Below are 21,874 nucleotides of genomic sequence, written 5' to 3' on the forward strand. Positions count from 1 at the left end.
GGGGCTGCTTTTGTGTGGGGGCGTGTTGCTACAGGTTAGTACAGACAGAAGAGGAAATGCAAACCAGGAAGTCCAGTGTGAAGCTATATTACAAACTAAGACAGAATACAGCAGTTCATGCACCATTGAGCAGGGATTTAACAATTTTGGCCGATGTACTTGACATTTCATTGCAGCACAACTTGTGCCATGAAGAACTTTAGCTTGAGCTCTCTGCAGCCTCACAAACCAGTGAAATAAATGAGGACGTTGGCGTGGAAAACTACATAAACACTATTTACATATTTGCAATAAATTTGACTAACGAGAATCTTTTTCTTTCTCCTTTTCTCCTCTCTAGGCGATTACAACTACCTGCCTGATGCGTTGCCTCCTCTTCCTGAAGTCCCGGACTCCGGCTCAGTCCTGAGCTCCGTTGACGTTCCGGCCCGCTGCCTCCGCTACCCGGCCTTCCGCCACACCTCCTCGCGCTACTGCTCCGCCCTCAGCATGGACTCGTCTCCCGACAGCGCCGAAAGGCCGATCAGCTACAGCTCCACCTCTTCCTCGGCGTCCTCCCGGGACAGTCACTGCTCGCTCGGCAGCCGCTCCACCCTCATCCCCGCCCCTCACTGTAACCCGGTGACCCCAGACCGGGACTCCGGGGCCATTCGGTTGGAACTGGTACCCGCCCGGCAGCTGGGATGCCGGGAGGAAGATGACAGAAATGATGGACGGGTGGACACAGGGAGGGGACAAGGGAGACAGAGCAGTGGACAGACTCTGACAGAACATTCAGAGCCTGAGGTTGGTCCAGATGGACCAGGAGAGCGGACAGGTCAGATGCAGGGACCCAGGACCTATGTGGACCGGGTGGTGCAGGAGATACTGGACACAGAGAGAACCTACGTCCAGGACCTGCGCAGCATTGTGGAGGTGAGGAACCCTCAACCACAATAACATGTTCATTAAACACAAGCTGCGTAAGAAATTGGAAGGATCGAATATATTGGCAGGAATTCAAAGGTCTATTAGCACATTTGGCAAGAAGTTTAAATGTTTAATGAGAAGGTGATTCGAGGCCTTGAAGAATTAGAGGCATGAACTGAAATGGGAGCATCCGGTTTTAAATCTTTTGAAGGTCCCAACTGTGAAATGTTTCCCGGCTGACCCAGTTGAGGCCCAAGCAGCAGTGGAACGCCGGGAGAAATACGGGGCTTTAAATCACCAGATAACAAACGTCCTTTAAGTCTTTGTGGTCTTCCTCACACACGTGACACGCTCAACTCGTTGCCTGCTGGGAACCGGCAAAAACAATAAGGTCACCTGCGCTCGCGGGAGGGGTTTGGCCGAGTTACACGACACCGGTGCCTTTGTGCGGCAGGCACAGGCACACATTCAAAACTTTAGATGTTTTTTTTTTTTTTTCTTTTTTTTAAACACACAGACAATACTGTATGCACACACTCAAATAAATACACGCCTTTTTGTGTGGTTGTCTTTGAACTGCGAGGATACACATTGCCTCTCGTCAGTGCTTTGTTCAGGATTGGGTGTAGTGGTTTCAATCAAAGGTTGCTCTCCTTTCTCTTTGTTTGCCTGTTTGCCTCTTTTTGGTTCTCTGTGAAACTTCAAATTCATATTGAGTGCAGAACAAATGTGGCGCACACATGTGATGTGTGTTTCGCATTTACATTCTGCAGCTTGATTTGGATTGACTTGTGGTGTAAAATGATGAAATGTTTTGCGTGGAAACTGCTGCATTTTGCATGTGTGTATGAGCATGCATGTGTTGCAGCTTTGCCCACATCCTCCTTCTTAACAGTGCTTCCTCCCCCCCTCTAGGCTGTCCGTCCATGGGCCACTGTGTGTATTTGTACGCATTTGTTATTTGGGGTTAAAAAGGTCTATGACTTGTCCAAAAGAGAGCAGGAAACTCATATTCCCAAGAGACGGGATAAGTTGAGGGGGTGAGGTTTGGTTTTTGTCACCCTTGATCGATGTCCCAACCTCTCGTGCTCCTCCTCTTCCTCCCCTCTTCAGGACTGGAAGGTGATGGAAGGGGGGGGGGGAGATAGAGGAAGGTATGTAGCGGGATCTAGCTCTGCGATAACAATGTCCAAAGTAGGTTAGGAAAACACTGAACAGAGCTTAGGAGCTGTACTTAATAACGCTCTGCACTGCAGACCACCTATTGCCACTATAGAAGCAGACCACCCAGCCCTGAAAGACCACACTTACATGGCAAGACAGCTAATTCTTCACCAGTACTTTAGAAAAAGACACGTGCATTTAGGCTTTCTTCACTCCTTTTATTGACGGTTCCAGTGAGTGCACAGAGGATTGATGCAAAGATTGTATCTGTGCGAATAGAGCTTTTAGCATGACAGTTTACACATACTGAGGGAAAGAACATTAGCTGCTGGACAGCTTTTCCCATCTGTTATCAGCACCGTCCTGTATGAGCTGGTGCTGCAACCCCCGTTTCAGTGATCCCTTTGCCCATGCTGCTTCCTGCAGTGGAAGAGGGTGTGACAGCCTCAACACAAATATTTACCCAGACTCCCGAGGGCTCACCTGTGCTTCATCTGTCAGCGGGCAGTGTTATGGTCCACACACACACACACACACACACACTCTCAGCCTGCCCGTGTGTTAACTGCATGTGTGTATTTAAATGAATCTCAGTACATGTAAGTATCACACGGTTTGTCGGCTGGTGAAAGAATGAACGTTTCCACTGTGGCAATGAAGTTTACTTAACTTAAGAAAACACGTGCAAATAGACAACAGAAGTGCAAGTAAAGAAAATGTCTTCACTAAATACAGAAAACATGTTGCAAAACCAGAAAACACAGCAAGGAAACGCATAGAAAGACAGAAGACACGAGCAAAAAAAGAAACGTGTTGCATAAACGGAAAACACAACCAAATACAGGAATGCTGCAAGTCGCTCAGAACCGGCCCTATTTAGTCTCGTAACTAATTTATTTTGTGTTCAGTGGGATTTGCAACTTCTTCTGTAGTTGGTTGACACTTTGCAGCGTTTATCTGTTGTGGTAAAGATGTTTTGTCTACTTGCGTGTCTTTCCTTAAGTTGCAGTGTGTTGAGCTCTCAGGGTCACTGTTCACTTCTGTGTGTGAACATTGTTTGGGTGTTTGTTCGTTCTGCGTCATCGCCCCTCCTCGGCTCGATCGGTGTGTGTAATGAGGCCAAACCATCATCCACAAACAACCTCAAAGCCAAAGCTCTGATCTTTCTTTCTTTCCCTCCGCCTCCTGTTCATCTCTTTTCCCCTTCACACTTTACCAGGCCATTTGAAGCCGACCAGGAATTTGAAAATGCAGTAAGGTTCAAGGGAACCTCTCTTGACTTGCAGAAACATTGAAAGTAATGAGATTTGGATGTTTACACATGTCTGGAGGAATGACTTCCTACTTTAGTGCCGAATAAGGGATGGGTTTGGTGTGTAGGAAAAGAGTGTGTATTTAAGGACGTTAATGGTTAACGCGAGAAAGTGTGTGTGTGTGTGTGTGTGTGTGTGTGTGTGTGTGTGTGTGTGTGTGTGTGTGTGTGTGTGTGTGTGTGTGTGTGTGTGTGTGTGTGTGTGTGTGTGTGTGTGTGTGTGTGTGTGTGTGTGTGTGTGTGTGTGTGTGTGTGTGAGAACACTGCCCATTGTTGAGCTCAGTCAGGCTTTGGCTGAGTGTGATGATTGAGCGGGTCAGGCCAAGTCAGATGTGTGACCCCGCGGCTAATAAAGCATCACATTACCTCCGACAGTCAACAAATTCTAAACATGACCCTTTGACTTGACCCCCAAACATAACCATCAACACGCCCGTTAGTCTTATTCTGTTACTCAAGTCTTTAAAACCCGAAATCTTGGCCTAAAGCTCTTGTTCTACCTTTAAACCCGAAACATCCAATATGACTGTCATCTGTCATCTCTCCAGTCTTTGTTTTAGCTGAGATTATTTTGTCTCTTTGTCTTTTTATATCCCTGCGTTTACGTCTCCAAACACATGTATTGGACTACTCAGGTGCAGCTTTTGTACCCGAGTCATAATGGTATGTGACAGCTAAATACATCAAAGACCAGCAGGAGCAGAAATCACCATAGCAGACTGGAAACTAGGCAAACAGACATGGGAGTGAGCAGGGAGAGTCTCTCTCTCCTCTTTGGTCTCTTACAAACACACTGATCATTTCAGTGTGTGTGTTGAAAGGATCAGAGTGGGTGTGCGTTCAGGGCAGCCTGGTACTTTTCTCAGTGTTACGTCTGTCCTGCCCAGTTGCAGACTGTGGTCTGGTTTGAAACCTGTGTCTGTGTACGGGGTGCTTCCTCCTCCTCAACCTCTGCCCACACCTGCTCCTGGTTTAAAGTGTAAATACAGCCGCATTGAGGTCATTTTTGTGGATGTGTGTGTGCACTGCTGTTTCAAGTGTTCTGCCTGTGTAACTGTGTTTTCTGATTTATTGACTCGAGACCGTGATGACGATGATGGTATTGTGTGCAAACGTTACATGGAACGCAGTAATGACACATTAATTACATTTGGAAGGAATGAAGTGCAACAAAAATGACTTCCAGCCTGCAGTCGGTGTTACTTTCTCACAAAGTCGTGTAAAATCAGGATGCTGCCTGCACAGGAAACAATGAGTGCCTGAGGCTGGTGTTCAGTAAGCACGCCTCGCTAACGGCAGCACTGGAGACAGTGATAAGAGCCAGAGAGGAATAGCCTTATCATGGTTTTTCAGCAAGGAGCCATGTTAAACCTGTTGTTTCGCAGCACTCGTCCTCCCCTGGTATTTATTTTCACTAAACCAGATGACCTGCGTTGGTTCGTTATCCAGCTGTTTACTTTAAACAACAATACAGGGATCAGGCAGGGCCTTACACAAATGGCCTGTCGTTACCGACATTACACCTGGCTTTGTTTTCCAAAGTATAACTCGAGTTGTTGTTGTCTCGCTCACTTTAAATCTATTTGAAACTGAAAGCAAATATAAAAAAACAGTGTCTTAGTTTTTTGTATGAGGATAAGTTTTAATTCCAATAAAACCGTGTGTGTGTGTGTGTGTGTGTGTGTGTGTGTACAACGATCAAAACGTCAGCCGTAAAGTTCCTACATGACGATGTTGTCTCTCTGCAGGACTACTTGGAGTGCATCAGTAATCCGTCTCGGCTGGCCTTGAGCTCCGTGGATAAAGGCTCCCTCTTCGGCAACATCCAGGACATCTACCACTTTAACAGGTAAGACACACCCACGGAGCTGGGGACTTAAAGCTGCGTTTACGTCGTACCAGATTGAATGGGAAAGATGGGAAAGATCCCCATGCATGCGACTTTTTATAGTGCCGGTCGAGTCCGGGTTAAAAATACTGTTCTTTGACAATAAAACACAGTATTTATTACATTTCTATTTGGCTTAATTACCTTGAACCACGGACTGACGTGAGGTGTCCTTATTTCCATGATTTCAACATGCTCAGTAAATGCTGAAAACTCAGACATGATTTTTGAACAACATTGATCTTGACTTTCAGTTTGCTAATGAGGACATGGAGACAAAGATTAGCTCTGGCTTTACATGAATATACAGACAGCCTTTTGTCCCTCTCAGGCTCAACAAGCGATGTACTGGGCTGAGCCACCTGTTCGTTTCTGGTAAGAGCATTGTTGTGGCAGTCAGGTGTGTGTGTGTGTGTGTGTGTGTGTGTGTTTGTGTAGAACAAGTCACCGGCTGCATATTTGTCCCCATTGGCACCGGTCTAAACCGAGGTGGCTATAGTTGCGCATCAGCCATGGTGGTCCGGAGACACAAACATGCACACTCTGTCTTCACACCAATTCATTTCTCAGCTGTCATGCGCAGACAAACTGGCCAGTAAAAGGAAAACGTAAAAGCACTTTAAAGCGCTCGCAATGACCTCATGCTTCAGCCATGAAGCAATAACTCCCAACAGTGGACTTTCTTTTTCCACAATGCGTTTTTCCAGTGTGCGCGTACACACATACACACACACACACACACACATACCTACACACAGGAGCTGCCGGTTTGAATTCATGGAAGTATCTCGTTTGTTCAGAGCCGAGTGCCCTAAGCCCTAATTTCTGTCTAACTTTTGCTCCTGGAAAAAACTGTCTGGAACAATGAATCGTGGGAGAGAAGTTTATATTCTTGCCTGATAAAGACGCAGGAAATTGTGTGTGCAGATTTCTTTCACATCAAATACTGATTTCTTTGAGCTCTTTGTTTGTTTCAGGGATCTTCTTCATGATCTTGAGAAGTGCAACGCTGACCCAGTCGCCATCGCAGAGTGCTTCGTATCCAAGGTAGAGATGGTCGCTGGTGTTCTTTGTTGGTGCTTTTACTGAAGTAGGCTTTTGAATGTGTGACTTTTACTTGCAACGGGATGTTTTTACATTGTTGTGTTCCCGAGTACTTCTTCGACTGTCCGTCTCTCTGTCTACACACTCCACCATATGCTCGTTGTCCAAACGGCTGGTTCGGACATACACATGACAGAAGATGAGAAACGGACAATGCACTATTATCAGCGACAAGTTGACAAACATCACGCAGCATAACGTTTATTGAGGCCATTAGCATTATTTTGCTGGAGGGAGATAATAGCGGTGCTTCATCAATAAAAAGTAGACTCAGCAACTCTTGTCAAAGTATCACTGGTGTCTCTGTCTGGGTGTTTCAGCTTTTATTCCGCTCATCAACCCCCCCATGCCCCTAAAAAAAATAAAAAAAATAAAAGATTGCCTGATTATGTCCCATGATAACATGCTGCATTCCAGCGCTTCCTCTTTAACACTTTACATTCCCTCCCTCCCCGACTGCAATTACACGCAACACCACAGAGCAACTGTCTGACCATATATGAAAAAACAAGTCGCAATCAGCGTCACAGACTCCCTAAATACAGCAGCTGTTGTTTAGACGAACCGGTTTTATAGCAGCCCACAGCACCACGAATAATTAACTGAGATCCATAAACATACCAGCATGACGTCTTGTTACAGCCCGATTCATGTATCTGTGTGATGAACTGATCTCGGATAATCCCCTAATCTGGAATAAAAAACAGTCTAGCTTCCTTATAGCCAGGCGTTGCATTGGGTCGAAGCCAGCTGAAAGGCCAAATCACATCCTGCCTCTGAATACTTTCCTCTCATGAGACTGGTACTCGCACTGGAGGTGTCCATTAAAACCATTAACAGCGTCCTTCATTTTTCTCGGTAGCACTCATAACTTGCTGCTCCATGTCCTGTCCAACACGCGTGCCTCTGTTGTGTTTCCTCCTGTTCATATGCATAAATACAGTTTAGCTACAGTATGCAGGTTTAATCTGGTGCATGCATGCTGGCCAGGATTTAACCCCAAAAAATCATTTGTTCAAATTTTTACCTAAAACAGACATAACACCAGTAATACACAGCCTGAAGTTTACTTTAGGAAGACATGTTTCTGTTGAGATTTAAAGTTAATTCTTGACCTTGAAAATAGTTGAAAGTCATCTCACCACAAGGTTGATTAGTTGCTCTGGAGCCTCTGCAAAGGACATTTTAGATTTGAGATGTTCTGACCATGTTAAAGACTTCTCGTTCTTGTTGCCTTAAAAGAGATTTAAAGTGCTTTTTTGACCTTGGAAATAGCAGGTAATTTAAATATTGAGACATGGAGACATCTACAACTGTATTACGAGACAAAATTCATCTGCTGAGGAAGATCGTGTGTGTGTGTGTGTGTGTGTGTGTGTGTGTGTCTCCATCTTTTCACCCGCTGACTTCTGGTAAAAGGGTTTGACCAGAATCGTAACCAGATGGTTAGTCATGGCTGCTAAGAGCCAGAAAAACCACAAAACCTCTCTTTCACTATCTGCTGTGAAATGCGCACACACACACACACACACACACACACACACACACTCTTGCAGTTAATACTTTTGTAGTCTGAGTAGCCAAGAATCACAACTTAGCTCAGTGTTTGAAGAAGAGACAGATCTTCGTTTTAAATCTCTGCCTCCCTCTCAGGTAATTGGCCTTCTATCCTCATGTTCCTCTCCGTTCCACTAGATCCTGACTGTGCTTTGTGATGAGTAAGCCTTAACGTGTTTTATGGGTTGCTACATGCTGACTGAAGCACAGAGGGTACTATTACAACGACAACAACAAGCTTTTTTGGGGGGGCCAAGTTATTCTGCTGTGTTCATTGCTTAGCTGATGACTCACTGTGACCAGTCCAGTCTTGACGACTCAACAATAACTGCTGATGTATGACTTTCGCATTAAAAATGATCAGTGGGTGCTGATACAACTCGACCTTTTTGTGTTTCACTGAGTAGTGATTAGTAGCCACCGCTCGAAAAAGCCAAAATCTCTCGCTGTCATTTGTATCTTGATACTCTGGAAAGAGATATATTGTATCCATGTATGAGAGCCAAAACTCTCACATGCAACATTTGGATATGATGATGATATGATTTAGCTGAGTTTGTATATATTTCTAAAAGGGAAGCATGTTGTAGATCTGAGCTATTTCAGGGTCTGCTGGTTTCCTGGTTGGGTTCAAAGAGTGTGTGCTGACATGTCTGCTTTAATGACAAAGTCTGTGTGTGCAGACGTGCATGCTCGGCACAAATGTATACTCCATAGAAGCATTTATATATCTTGTGGTCTTGTCTCCATGGTCCAGAGGGATATTAAGAGTGTGTATTAGGAGTGTGTGTGTGTGTGTGTGGATGTGAGTCGTCAGAAATTGATGGTGGCACATCTGGTTGCGTTTAGCCCTGGTCTGTGGCGGCAGACTGCTGGAGACGAGGAGGAGAGCTCTGCTCTTCAATTTAGGACGGTTCCCACGAAGCACCTCAGGCCAACAAATGATGAGAGTGTGTGTGTGTGTGTGTGTGTGTGTGTGTGTGTGTGTGTGTGGGGGGGGTATATTTTGGTGGGAGGCACTGTTTGTGTTCGTGTAGGTAGCTTTAATTGTAAGAATGTATATTTACCTACAGCAAGAAACATAACGTGTGTGTGTGTGATGAACCAGGACAGACTGCCCCCAAGTGTTCATGGACACAAATAAAGTTCAATTACTCTCACGTTATGGAATCAAGAGGGGTTCATCTCCGGGCCTCCATAAGAACATGAACAGAAATGGCTTTTAGAAAAGTTGAAGAGACGGCATAGAGATCAGGAGACAGAGTGGCCAATATGGAGATGAGAGCATGTTTTCGAGCAGAGAGAAGGAGCTCCGAGCTTTGATAAGTCACGTTGTTTGCGATGTCTTTGATGTTCAGAGAGGCATGCAAGGTGGGAAAGTCTCAATTAAAGGGGCGGCGATGAAGTATGAGGGGATATATAATCTGAGCACTCAGGATCAATAGAGACTTAAAGGCCAGGACGCAGGCTAATCATAAGCTACAGGGTTGACTTTCAATTAGTAGCAGTGAACGGAGGAGAGAGGATGCCTTGTCTGAGGGCTCACAGTGTGTCGGGCCGTAAACATGAAATACCTGGGCCAGTCATCAAAACTGCCCCGGACCACTGCATCGTTTACTACCAGTAGCTTCGTTTGATTACAAGGCACATGTACTTTATATAACTGGGGAACATGGTAAACATTATTGAGCTTGTTAGAATATGGAGTCTCTTGAGTCTTCAGTTATTTCCTGTCACTTAAATGCATCAACTAATTAGTCCTGTTGTTTTTTTACAGAGTGAAGAATTCCACATTTATACCCAATACTGCACCAACTACCCACGGTAAGACAGACACCAAAGTGTGTGTGCGTGTGTGCGTGTGTGCGTGTGTGCGCGTGTGCGTGTGCGTGTGCGTGTGCGTGCGTGTGTGTGTGTGTGTGTGTGTGTGTGTGTGTGTGTGTGTGTGTGTGTGTGTGTGTGTGTGTGTGTGTGTGTGTGTGCGTGCGTGTGCGTGTGTGTGTGTGTGTGTGTGTGCTCCCCTGTCTGCTTATCAACCATCTACTGCACAAAACCTTCTTCTTGTTGTCACCCTGTCTTGATCTCGCCTCCACAAACTGTCTTCCCAGCGTCTCACGTAGCTCCATTGTGTTCCTCGATCAATGCTTCAGCCTTTTCCCCCTCCCTGATAAACTGACATGCTCCATAGAAGTCACTTCAGCAGGAGTCAAAGTGTCTGCCTTCAGTTGTGCCTCAGGGTCTCCCTCCCTCCCGCCTACGAGCCCCATTTCCTCCATTCTTTTATTCGCTGGCTATTGACAGAGTTGCAGCTCAGATTGACAGACGGGGTATTATAGTTGTCAGCTTATCATATCTAACGCTGTTCATGTTTTGTTTGAGTGTGGTCCTATGGGAGGAATAATGTGGCGTTTTTTGTGTCGGTGTGTGTATTGTTTATGAAACGTGAGGCTATTCTTCATGCCAAGACACACTGCACCATCCGAACACACCTTCTCCTCTGGCTACTTTTTTTTCTTTCACAGTGTACGATCAGAAAGGCACGTGGGCGAAGACGCACACGCTAATGATGACTAATTGAATGCTTACTGTGCGTGTTTGAACTGTCAGCTGTTTGAGATAGACCTTCTCCCACATACACAGCACAGCTGGTGACCCAAACCAAGGTCACACAAGATAGACACACACACACACACACACACACACACACACACACACACACACGCATGCAGATGTATCATGGTCATGCTGCGCTCTAAGGTCGGGTTTCCTCCAGAACAATGTGAGGCCTGTGTGGAGCTTCACTGGAATTTAGACATGCACGTGCACACAAGCAGAAGACACAGAAAGAAGGTTTTGGGCAATTCTCAACTGACATTCACTTGTCTTTTTCCAACGTGCATATGTATGCACACACACAGACACGTATACATACACGCGTATCACAAAGCCTCCATTTCTTTGTGAAAAAAAGGCTCTCGCTTCCCCACTAGGTCACACGGTCCACTAGCTCCAGTAACCAGTACGTTTTCTGGTGCTGCTGTTTTAAGCAGAATATGTCAATTGGGGATTGAGATCTGAATCTAAAACGTTATTTATTGACCTTCAGTGGCATCAACAAATGTGAAACAAATTGAAATCAAAAATGGATAAAATGTTCATTCTTCTACATGTTTGAGGAGTTTAATCTGACGTAATACACCTGACATTGAAACGCAGTTCATCGCATTGAACACTTAATGTGCAGGCTCATCATTTTGCATGCCTGTCTTTACACAGTAATTAGGGTAGCATGTTGAGGAAGGGGTCCTTTAGCAGTCGGTATGAACAGGATGACACATTACAGCGTGTGAGTATTGCTTTAAGGCAGACTTGACAAAGTATGATCCGATCCTTTAATTTCAATTCCTCATGTGATTTTGCATTTGAAGTACATGCAGACTGTATATTTTGCACTCATGTAGATATCTTAAAAATAACTCTAATTGATAATGTGATATTCATTTCAGCAAGAGGCAGATGGATTGGATCATTTTTAATCTGATGATGAAAATATTACTTTTTTTGTTTTGTCCACCAGGACATACACTGCAACTCTAACTTGTCGTCATATCAAATGAAGGTTTACTCCACGTCCCTGATGTGGTGTTTGCCGCACTATGTCTCCACAGGTCGGTGGCCGTGCTAACGGAGTGCATGAGGAACAAGGCGTTGGCTAAGTTTCTTCGCGAGCGCCAGGAATCTCTGAGGCACTCCCTGCCCCTGGGCTCCTACCTGCTCAAGCCAGTGCAGAGGATCCTCAAGTACCACCTACTGTTGCACGTACGTGTGTCTGCCGTCTCTCGCTCTGCAACAAAAAACACTTACACGCAAACAATTACTCATTACCCACAGAAATGCAAGCACAGGCACACACTTGTCAGCCCAGCACACGCTAATGTGTTTTGTTATACCAATACAAATGGATGCGTACGGTTCCATAACAGCATTTTCTGACTCAGCCCCCGATGACGATCTCCATTGGAGAAGCCAAATGTTTAGACATATGGTGCTCAGTATGCATGTTCCTGCGCATGTACTTGGCATTACAGCGCATGCATGAGTGTGTGTGTTTATGTGCAGAAACACACACATGGGTGCCTGTATGAGTGCACCCCTGTGCATGTGCTGACTCCCAGCATTGTGTGTGTGTGTGTGTGTCGTCCGTGCAGGAGATAGTCAACCACATGGAGAAGGACACAGAGACCTACGAGGTTGTGCAGGAAGCCATAGAAACCATGCAGAGAGTGGCCTGGCACATCAACGACATGAAGAGGAAACATGAGCACGGCGTCAGGTTGCAGGTACGACGAGCACAAAATAAGAAAGATGCCTGATACAAAAGATTTAAGTCTATTTGGGACTGTTGATGTACAGACGGGTGTTGTCCCCCTTGCTCAAAACCTCTCTTGAATCCATTAAATGTTGAGCGTGTGATCCCCTCCATGATGTATGCTGCGCACTTCCCACGTCTCTCATTATTCCTACAACTAAAACAGACGCAATACTTTCAAACCTTTTCAAGGAGCCAAATCGTTTTCTTGTTCTGCCGAACAGTTCTGTGAAGTCTAGCTTTGAATCAGCCAGGACTCTGATCCTCCCCACGTCTTCCGCAAGTCGCTGCGTTTTCCACTGGGCTAATGATGGCCTTGCATAAGGAGGGCACATAAAAGGGAAGCTTGTTTCTTTCATCAGCTGGGAGCTAGACGGGTAGGATGAACGCAGGAATGTGTGTGTGGAAGCAGAGAAACGATTTGCTTGATAGAAATTCCATTTTTGTTCTTTTGTCCTCTTCATTATTATTTATTTTTTGCTTCCCAGCATGTATTTTAATTTTTTATTTGCCTTTACATAACCTTCTGTTATGGCCGGTTTCAGTAGCACAACAGACATCCTCTCTCCTCCTCATCCTCACTTTTTCTTAAGAATTCCACTTTTTAAAAACTACTTTTCAGTAATTAATTTACTATTTTAATGTTTTAACTTTTATCTCTTAATGTTCACATGCGGTTTTGATTTAATGTTGTAAAGCGCCTTGTAAGTGTTTTACAAATTATGTTTATTATTATCAATCTTTGAACTCATGCACATGAACACTCTCGCTCACTACTTTCAGCATTTTTATTTTCATTTTTTTTTTTTGCTAAACCAGAGCAGTTTTATTATGCGTTGTATGTCAAATGTTTATTTTTCTGCCTCATGTTTTTAAAAGAACCAAATGTCTCCCCTCACTCTTTCTTTCTGTGCTATCTGCAGGAAATCCAGAGCTTGCTGACCAACTGGAAGGGCCCTGATCTTATCGGCTACGGAGAGTTAGTTCTCGAAGGAACATTTCGTCTGCAGCGAGCCAAAAACGAGAGAACTCTCTTTCTGTTTGACAAGCTTCTGCTCATTACCAAGAAACGAGAAGAGACCTACACGTACAAGGCTCACATACTGGTCAGTCATGCTACTCGAAGCATGACACGTCTCACGATGTTTCTGCTCAGTAAAAGTGTTTTTAACACGACCTACACTCCTACCCGTATTCTCTGCAGTGCTGTAACCTGATGCTGGTGGAAGTTATTCCGAAAGAACCACTGAGTTTCAGTGTGTTTCACTACAAGAATCCCAAGCTTCAGCACACGGTCCAGGTACAGCAACATTACGGAAGAGAGCACACATCACAACAAAAGTCAAAATGTGAATGTAATTGCATGTTTCATTTGAACTGTGAAGATACGAGCAACGTTGAGCATGAATGCGATCAGAAAGCGTGACGATTATCTGCAGGTGTCCAGGCTCACCTCGACGAGTTGCTCAGACATGTTGAGTGTTTTGAGGCTAATGGCGGCCATTGTTGTTACCCAACTACTGTGTTTTGGACAAGCCCAAAAACAACCAAGATATCTGTGTGACGTAAAGAAGCCATGGTGCAAATGTTTACGTTTTTATCTCAACCTCTCATCTGCCTTTTTAAACTGCGTGTCTGACGTTATCTTTTCTCTGATGTTTTGCGCTCTACCCTCAGGCCAAATCACAGCAGGACAAGCGCATGTGGATCTTGCACCTCAAGAGACTCATACTTGAAAACCATCCGGCCAAAATCCCTGCCAAGGTAAGAGCAGCTCGTCTCCTGACAGCTCCCTCTCTGTTCACTGATGGCGTGAACACAGACTTTCAGTGGGATGTATTAGAAATGTCACCCCCCCACATCCTTTCTCCTTCATCTTCAGCTTTCTTTCGCTCTGCTGTTTCTCCTCACTTTCCTTTCATGTGCTCTGATTTTCATTCAACCACAATCACTTTTCTGTCCCCTCATCTGCCCTTGGCCATGTGCAAGTGGAAACTAAGGATTCCTCTCCAGAAGTGAAGGTCACTGAGAAAGTTGGCTGTGCTACATAAAGGGGTCGCTTGTTAAGTGTCAAATTTGAGCGTCATTTTTGAGAGATGACTGTAATGTGGCGCCACCTAGTGTCAAAGTCTGTTCATTCATAATCTAACCTGTTGAACTCACTCTCATTTTATAACTTCATTTCTAGGCTAAACAAGCAATTTTGGAGATGGATGCAATGCGTAAGTGCCTATTTATACATGTATAGTTTTCAAACAAATTAGTTGTTCTTTTGCCACGTTTAGACATATTAAATGCATTTTAATCATTATGTCATTTCTCCAGATCATCCCGGGTTTCATTACAGCCCTGATGGAGACAAGAAAGATTCCCATCAGACCAAGGAGGGTCCAACCCCTCGTCGAGGACGCAGGAAAGGTAAGACGTGAAAGACCTTTAATGTGTTTTTTAAAAATGACGCGCAGCAAGGTTGAACTTCCAAAATTAATCAATAATCTGTTTGATTTTCCAGAACCTCTATCCAAATTATTGAAGAATGCCAAGCAGAATGCTGCCAACACAGATGGCGAAAAGGTAAGTGATAGCCAGAGATGATAAGCAGTTTTGAGAAGCAGAAGAAGTTCACTCACAAAAAAACATTCTCCTCTCTAGCGAATAAGTCTGGGGGCCACCCTGCTCTCGCCAATGTCCCAGCTGGCTTTGGGCACCATCGGTCGCAGCCGCAGCCTCATCAACCAATCGCAGGAGTCCCTGGACCCCGGAGATCACTATGACCACAGTGACCGAGAAGAAGAGCCACATCAGCAAGATGCTGATGATGAAGATGACAGTGGCCTGGTGAGTTTAAAGCTGCCCAACGAGTGTAGTTCTTTACATACACACTTGTATGATTCCATTTCATGTCTAGTCCTTCAAACATGTTGTTCATGCTGACAACTTTTTATTCAGGGAGGCGGAAAGCGGCTGCGAGTCCCTGGCAAAAGCAGTAGGAAGAGGCTGAACCCTCAGGCATCTGTCGACAGTATAGAACAGTGGAAATCCTTCAACATGAATACTTCAGACCTACAGGTATTAATCACAAATACACCATGGTGATTTAACCTATGTCTGTCTCCATATGTTTAGACAGCCTCAACAACTTCTGCTTTTCTTTTACCACAGAGAGCCAGAGAATCCCTCGTGAGGGAAGGAAGTCACCATCCGCCGCTTCTCAGGACGCGTCGTGTGACGGAGGAGCCTCCAGACACCCCCGTTCCTTCTGTAGTAGTCCCAGAAAGCGACCATTCTGTGAGGAACATCTGGGCCGACCACCGTGCTCGCAGGGCCATGTTCCCCACCCGCCAGAGAACCATGCAGCCGGATGATGAAGACGAGGACATCTACCAGATGTTTGTCCCAACAGAGCAAAGCGGACCAGAACCAGAGGTGCCCTCGGAGAGGTCGGGGGCCACCTCGTCGCCTAAGACAGCTCGGCCCTGCAGCTGGCACGTCGAACAGCTACCCACTGTGCAGATTGACCCTCCACCTGATGGCAGCAGAGTCCTGCGGAGGGCGAGCAGCGCAGGGGAGAAGGCTACAGAGGCTCGACAGAGTCCTGATGATGACCAGGCCGCGCACAGCAACTTGGAAGTGATCCACACTGAATCCTCCAGCAATGACGTATCTAGATCGTCCTCAGCTGAGCAGCTGACGATAGACGATATTGAAAATGTGTATGACAACATCAGCTATGAGGACCTTAAGAGGATGGGCCTCGTCAGAAGAGACCCTGAGGAAAGCCAACCACGGAAAGAAACTTCTGCAGGTGCACAGGGTCTCCAGGGCCAAGCAGCAAGGGTACTAAATGCTCCAGAGGCTCCTGTGATCTCCGAACCTATGATTGAACCAGACATTTCCTCAGATAGCAATCTGTCCTCCACACCGGATGGGAGGCCATTTGGGACGTATGAGCTCAAGATAGTAGAGGAGAACATCTATGACACCATCTGTTTTAGGGAGCCGCCATCAACGGAGCTTAAAGGAATGAATGAATGCGATAAACTAAAACAAGAGCGGGACAGTCTGCTGGCCTCTCAACAAGATCTGGCTGAAAGCATTGGAGGGTTTGTATCCGAGGAGAGCCTCCACTTTGGAGAGGACGAAGGACCAGACGCCTCCCATCCTGTCCCATGTTCCTCTGAGCCAGATTATTCCTCCTCGTCTGCGTCCGAGACCTTCTCTCAGCGCTCACAGAAAGGGGATAAGATGTCAGAGCAAGTCGACGAGATCTGGAACGATCTGGAAAACTACATCAAGATCAATGAGAAGAAAGCTGATAAGCTCCCGGCTGCCTTCCCTGTCAGTGCCAATGAGTCGCCTAAGAAGGCGTCCTCAGTCAAACACAGCCGTACAAAGAGCCCCCCTGTAACTAGTCCTCAAGCATCCAGCCCTCCAACCAAGAGTCCCCCAACACATCAGCCTAAACCGCCACCTGTCACCTCCATGCCGTCATTCACCATCCCTGTCATCAACCTCCCTGGACCTCAAAGTGAAGGCCCCACTGCAGAGGAAACCCAGAGCCCTGCTCCCACATCACGCCCCCTTCCTGTCACCCCAGAGCCCCTTCCTGGCACAGTGAAGAGCATCCGTAACAGACTGGCACGCCTAAGCAGCGGCAGCTTCCGCCTCGAGGACGACGACCTGGTGGAGCTTCCTCAACGAAACACTCCTGAGAAAGATCTTCCCCTCAAGAACCTTCATAGCTTGTTTCCAGGGGAGCTGGCAGGTCTGGACTCACCCCTGGCCGCCTCCTCTCTACTGTTGGGGGAGTCTGCGGATGAAAAATCAAAGAACCGGGTGTTCCTGATGGCACGGCAGTACAGCCAGAAGATCAAAAAAGCCAACCAGCTGCTGCGCATGAGGAGCATGGACCCTGGAGACGCCTGTAGTCGGGCCAGAACTGAGAAGAAGCAGAAAGACCTGGCAGCCATCTTGGAAGAAAAGAAACAAGGGGGCACTGCCATAGGTAACACAAAACATTTAGCTGTCAGAACAATCTCTTTGAACTCTAGAATTACTGATAGTTGTGACTAAGCATGCTGTGATCTGACTAAAACTGTCCCTCTTTCCCAATACTGAAAATCAGGGCATCTGCCAGTACAGAGTACCAATCCAAATATAGTGCTCTCCTTTCACCCACATTTAAAATCTATCGACTTTACTTCATGGAACTAATTGGGATCATTCTTTCCTAAGATTATAGAAAGCTTTACATCACGTCTTAGAGGGGATGTTTTGAAGTGGGGTTGTATGAGGTACTTGTCCATAGTCAGTGTATTATTTACAGTTTGGAGAAGCAGACAGGAGTTCCCAGCACAGAAAGTGAGTATTGTACTGCTGTGTACAGGGACAGCAGCTAAATTAATTTGACCCAAAAGAAAGGCTCACCTAAAAAAATGCAATCTCTGTTTCAGTCTGCGCTATATTTATAGAATGTTTGCCAATTGACTTTGCCAAGAGACAAGTATACAATCTATAAACAACCATAAAGACACCAGACTCCTTTGGGTGAAAAAATAATTTGACCTTGCAGAACACCAGAGTTGCTGGTCTACTGCTGTCTTCATTGGTACGTTTGTTTGTGTTGTTATATGACTTTGGTTTGTTCAGATTCACCAAAGTCACTCAATAACTATGTTTTTTTTTTTTCAATGGAGTCTGGTGGTTTGGTGAGAGCATAGATGGATGCAACAGCTCTAGTTCCCTGAAGGGCCCACGACAACGTAAACCTGCAAAATGATTCTAAATATATATCAATATTTAATAAATATATCGTGTACACTTAAATTCTTTGTGGGCCTTTCTTTGTGGTAGCTACAATACATATCCTGCTGCCCTCATCCACAGCAGTACATGGATCTGCTTCTCTAAACCGGGGGCGTGCAAATCCTCATCTACTGTAGGCAATACACCGACGATAGATACCTCATACAACCTCACTTCAAAACATCCAAACTATGCCATTCACTGTAAATGAAGACAATGATGCACATTCATTTGTTTTGGGCTTGAGCGATTTTTATGTTTATATTAGAAAAATACAATCATAACCGACTCGCCTTCTTTACGTCCTCTGTGGTCCCACTCCAGGTGCAAGGATAGCAGAGTACTCTCAGCTCTACGACCAGGTAATGTTTAAGGATCCTCCCGGTCCAGCAGGCCCACATCACACCCATCCGGGGCTGACGTCTTCTCCGTCCATGCCTGAGACCTCCCTGGAGGAGGAGTGGCTCCACTCCACTTACAGCAACGGAGAGCTGGCCAGCTTCATCTCCTCGTCCAGTGAGTTGGATGATGCCCGAGCGTCTTCGACCCCGCAGCGCAGACTTACCTCCGCCTGCTCCATCCCGTCTCTCAAGACGTCCCCCCCATCTCCAACTACCCCACCGTCCCAGAGATGGAGCTCGTGCATGTCGGCGCCGAGCGAAAAAGAGGAGCATGTGTACAGTTCCATTAAGAGACATCCTTCCTTCAACGCTCCGTCTTCTCCCTCCTTAAAGACTTCCCCATCCAGTCACTGTCAGTCCCTCGGCTCTCTGGGCAGCCAGCAGCAGGAGAAGAACCAGTCTGGACTCAAATGTAACATGCTCACAGACAGACTTCATGGCCCAAGTCTGGGTCGCGCTGGTCGGCAAAGTAGCCTCCCAGAGCGCTCTACCCAGGGACAGTCGGACCTCACTTTACACGACGGTCAACAGGTGGTGGTCCTGAACCGGGCTTCTGCACTGAGCATCCTCACCGCCACCCAGAACTACCTGGCTAATTTTAAGGACGATGGGGAAGATGATGATGACTATGTAGAGATCCGTTCTGAGGACGAGAGCGAGCAGGAGCAGGACAGGTTGGCAAGGCGACCCGGTAGCGCGGCAGTCCTTTCCAATCGGAACCGGGGTCTTGTCCACTCCCAGAGTCTGCCGTGCACGCCGGCGCGCTCCTGCGACCCGCTGAGGTCTCTGGACCGCGAGCATCTGGAGAAGTACCTGTGGAGCGAGCCGCAGCAGAGCCAACCCAAAATAGCCCAGTCTTTGAGGGAGAAGTTCCAGTGTCTGAGCTCCAGTAGCTTTGCCTGAGTCTATATGACAAATAAAAGCCAAATACATGTGAACATACAGCATATAGCAACAAAACGGACACTGCTGCTTTGCCTTGAATGCCATCCACCATTCATATAAATCATAATCCACAAACAACACATCTCTCAAACATAGTTCAGAATTACTTTCTTTGATTGCAGACATATAACAACTTAGGTGAAACTCACTGTTACAGAACTTCAATGTAAATGACAGGTTGCTGTTAACAGTCAAAAGCCTGCCGGTGAGCTACCTTATGTTCTCAGTCTTTGTAAACCCATTCAGTGTGACTGAATGGGTTTTAATATTCAAAGGAATTCAAACTCTTACATTGCTTTACGTGTGCGCCTTGTAGAGATAATTGGAGTCATATTAATTGGTTCTGCTGGAGCACTTTGTGCCAATAAACTGTTGTACAGTTACAGTAGTTCAGGATGTCTGTTACCAATTGTCAGGAATAAAATCTTGTCTGTGCCCATCATCTCAAACCGAAGTACAAGCACCAACAATCTGATCTTTGGCGGATCTTGACTCACCACGTCAGGAGTGCCTTTTTCTTTTAATTTGCTGTTAAGGTTATTTTAATGGCTTTCTCGGCAGGAGCTGATCTTAACCTGTGTAGCAGCTGTGAGCCGCAGTGGTGGCTCGTGTTTTTAATTGTGCTTACACTAACAAACTGCTCTGAACAAGCAGCTTTACAAAGTTGCAGTTCAAATTTGCTACTCAGGCTAGATTGTCACTTTTAACAGCTTTTTAGCAATAATTCTTACAAAAATGATGCAGCTGTAAAAACAAAACATGTTGGCTAATGTCTAATAAGTATAACTACACTTAGACCTGTAAGTCTGTTTAAAGTTATAGGATTTCACTCTACCTTTGTCATCGCTAGGGTAGCACTCTTTAAAACCAAGAGAAGACGCTGATATTTTAGATAATAAGAAACCGTAGGGCGTTATATTTATTTTGAATCTGAGTAAATCAGAGATGTTTTTACGTGTTATGGTCTGGAGGCATCCATCGTGTAAAATGTTTTTTTTTTAATCACGTTTTAACATTTTGTTTTTAGAGGGACCATGAAGGAGAACATGAACACAGTTAGTTAAAAGACCACAGTACTGTATTTGATGTGTTATGAATAGTCTGTTTTCACTTTAACGTTGAGACACTCAGCTGTCACACTATATTGCATCTTCAGTCACAGAAAGAAAGTCACAGTGAGATAGTTGTCGATCACTTTAATAATGTCCATACGACACAATTGTTTTCTCTTCCACAATTTACCACACACTGTCTTTAGAAAAAAACACTAAAGTTGTCCTATTTATTTGAAAGCGTCGCTGTTATTTTGGTCTTTATCCCTATTGAAGCCACAGACAAGTTGTAAAATAAAGTATTTATTAAAAGATGGTTTTATTCAGATTTAGGGGCGCAGACAAAAATGTAATCAAATACTGTGAATATTTTCAGAAGTAGGTTTTCTATCACGCACTGCTTAACATAAGTTCCAAATCACAACAAGTGAAAAGTTGAAAAGCACAATATCATGGCCTAATGTTAATATCAGGAAATATGCATCAAAAGTTAGGAATATGAAGTATGATATTTTGTTTTCATTGTACATTTCGTCTTGTTTCACTGGTGGGGATTGTTTGTCTTCATTGACTATTTTTTTGCACTTTTCTGTCTTTTTTTTAATGTTTTATTTGTAAACACTTTGTAAAGATGTACATTTTAGGAAAGTTATTCTTGTATGCTTTGTAATGTTTTAATTTTTTTTTAAGTTATGTGCTGTATTTTTTTTAACTGCGATAGTTGTCATTGCTCAATAAAACAATGTATTGGAGGTAATAAATTCAGATTAAACTCATCTGTGTTTTTGTGGTTCATCATTGAATAATTATGGTACAGAGCAGCAGCTGATATCCATTCACATCTTATGTTAACCAGAAGGAAGTATTCATTGCTTTTCATTTCAAGGAGATACAAGCAGAGCAGCCTGAAAATATGACACAATTGAAATGTTAATAAATAAGAATATGCGCAGCGAGGGACAACATTAATTCCCCACTTATTTAATAGCATGTAGCATATCTTTGTTTTATCAGCAGGGATGACACGGATAACATTTTATGTATCGTGCAGAATATAATGTGGGTATCATCACACTCCCTTAAGGTTTCAACATGACCAATTGATTACATTTTGATAGATAAAGAAATTATGGCCACACAATTATTTTCCAAAAAAGCCAGAAGTCAGATATGTCCTCTGTGATAAGGAGTATATCCGGACCAATAATACATTTTTGAAGCCAAACCCGATATTGAAATTTGAGAGTTCTGAGAAAATCTGATAATTCAATTCATTTTTGTACAGCCCCAAATCACAAATTTGCCTCGGAGGGCTTTTCACATGTGACATCCTCAGTCAGAGAATGAACAACGCAGAGTTACAACACA

General features: G+C 44.9%; 1 protein-coding gene across 1 annotated transcript; it reads left to right on the forward strand.

Moving 5' to 3' along the window:
- Nucleotides 1-411: 411 nt before the first annotated feature.
- Nucleotides 412-21,282, forward strand: LOC306793158 (pleckstrin homology domain-containing family G member 1). The gene is made up of 16 exons (XM_079290638.1): nucleotides 412-915; nucleotides 5,134-5,234; nucleotides 6,251-6,320; nucleotides 9,712-9,758; nucleotides 11,603-11,753; nucleotides 12,143-12,274; nucleotides 13,227-13,409; nucleotides 13,508-13,603; nucleotides 13,981-14,067; nucleotides 14,492-14,525; nucleotides 14,629-14,721; nucleotides 14,816-14,877; nucleotides 14,956-15,141; nucleotides 15,253-15,372; nucleotides 15,466-17,308; nucleotides 18,433-21,282. The coding sequence occupies exons 1-16, from the start codon at nucleotides 490-492 to the stop codon at nucleotides 19,410-19,412; spliced, it is 4,611 nt and encodes a 1,536-aa protein (XP_079146764.1). The 5' UTR covers nucleotides 412-489; the 3' UTR covers nucleotides 19,413-21,282.
- The last annotated feature ends 592 nt before the right edge of the window (nucleotides 21,283-21,874 follow it).

The sequence above is a fragment of the Melanostigma gelatinosum genome, assembly GCF_949748355.1.
Source record: "Melanostigma gelatinosum genome assembly, chromosome: 19".
NCBI lineage: Eukaryota > Metazoa > Chordata > Actinopteri > Perciformes > Zoarcidae > Melanostigma > Melanostigma gelatinosum.

Excerpts from the sequence above, each read along its gene's own strand:
- LOC306793158 (XM_079290638.1), top strand. The coding sequence starts at position 490 with ATGGACTCGTCTCCCGACAGCGCCGAAAGGCCGATCAGCTACAGCTCC. Across the intron at positions 11,754-12,142 it reads AGTACCACCTACTGTTGCAC|GAGATAGTCAACCACATGGA; the intron begins GTACGTGTGTCT and ends TCGTCCGTGCAG. Across the intron at positions 13,604-13,980 it reads AGCTTCAGCACACGGTCCAG|GCCAAATCACAGCAGGACAA; the intron begins GTACAGCAACAT and ends CTCTACCCTCAG.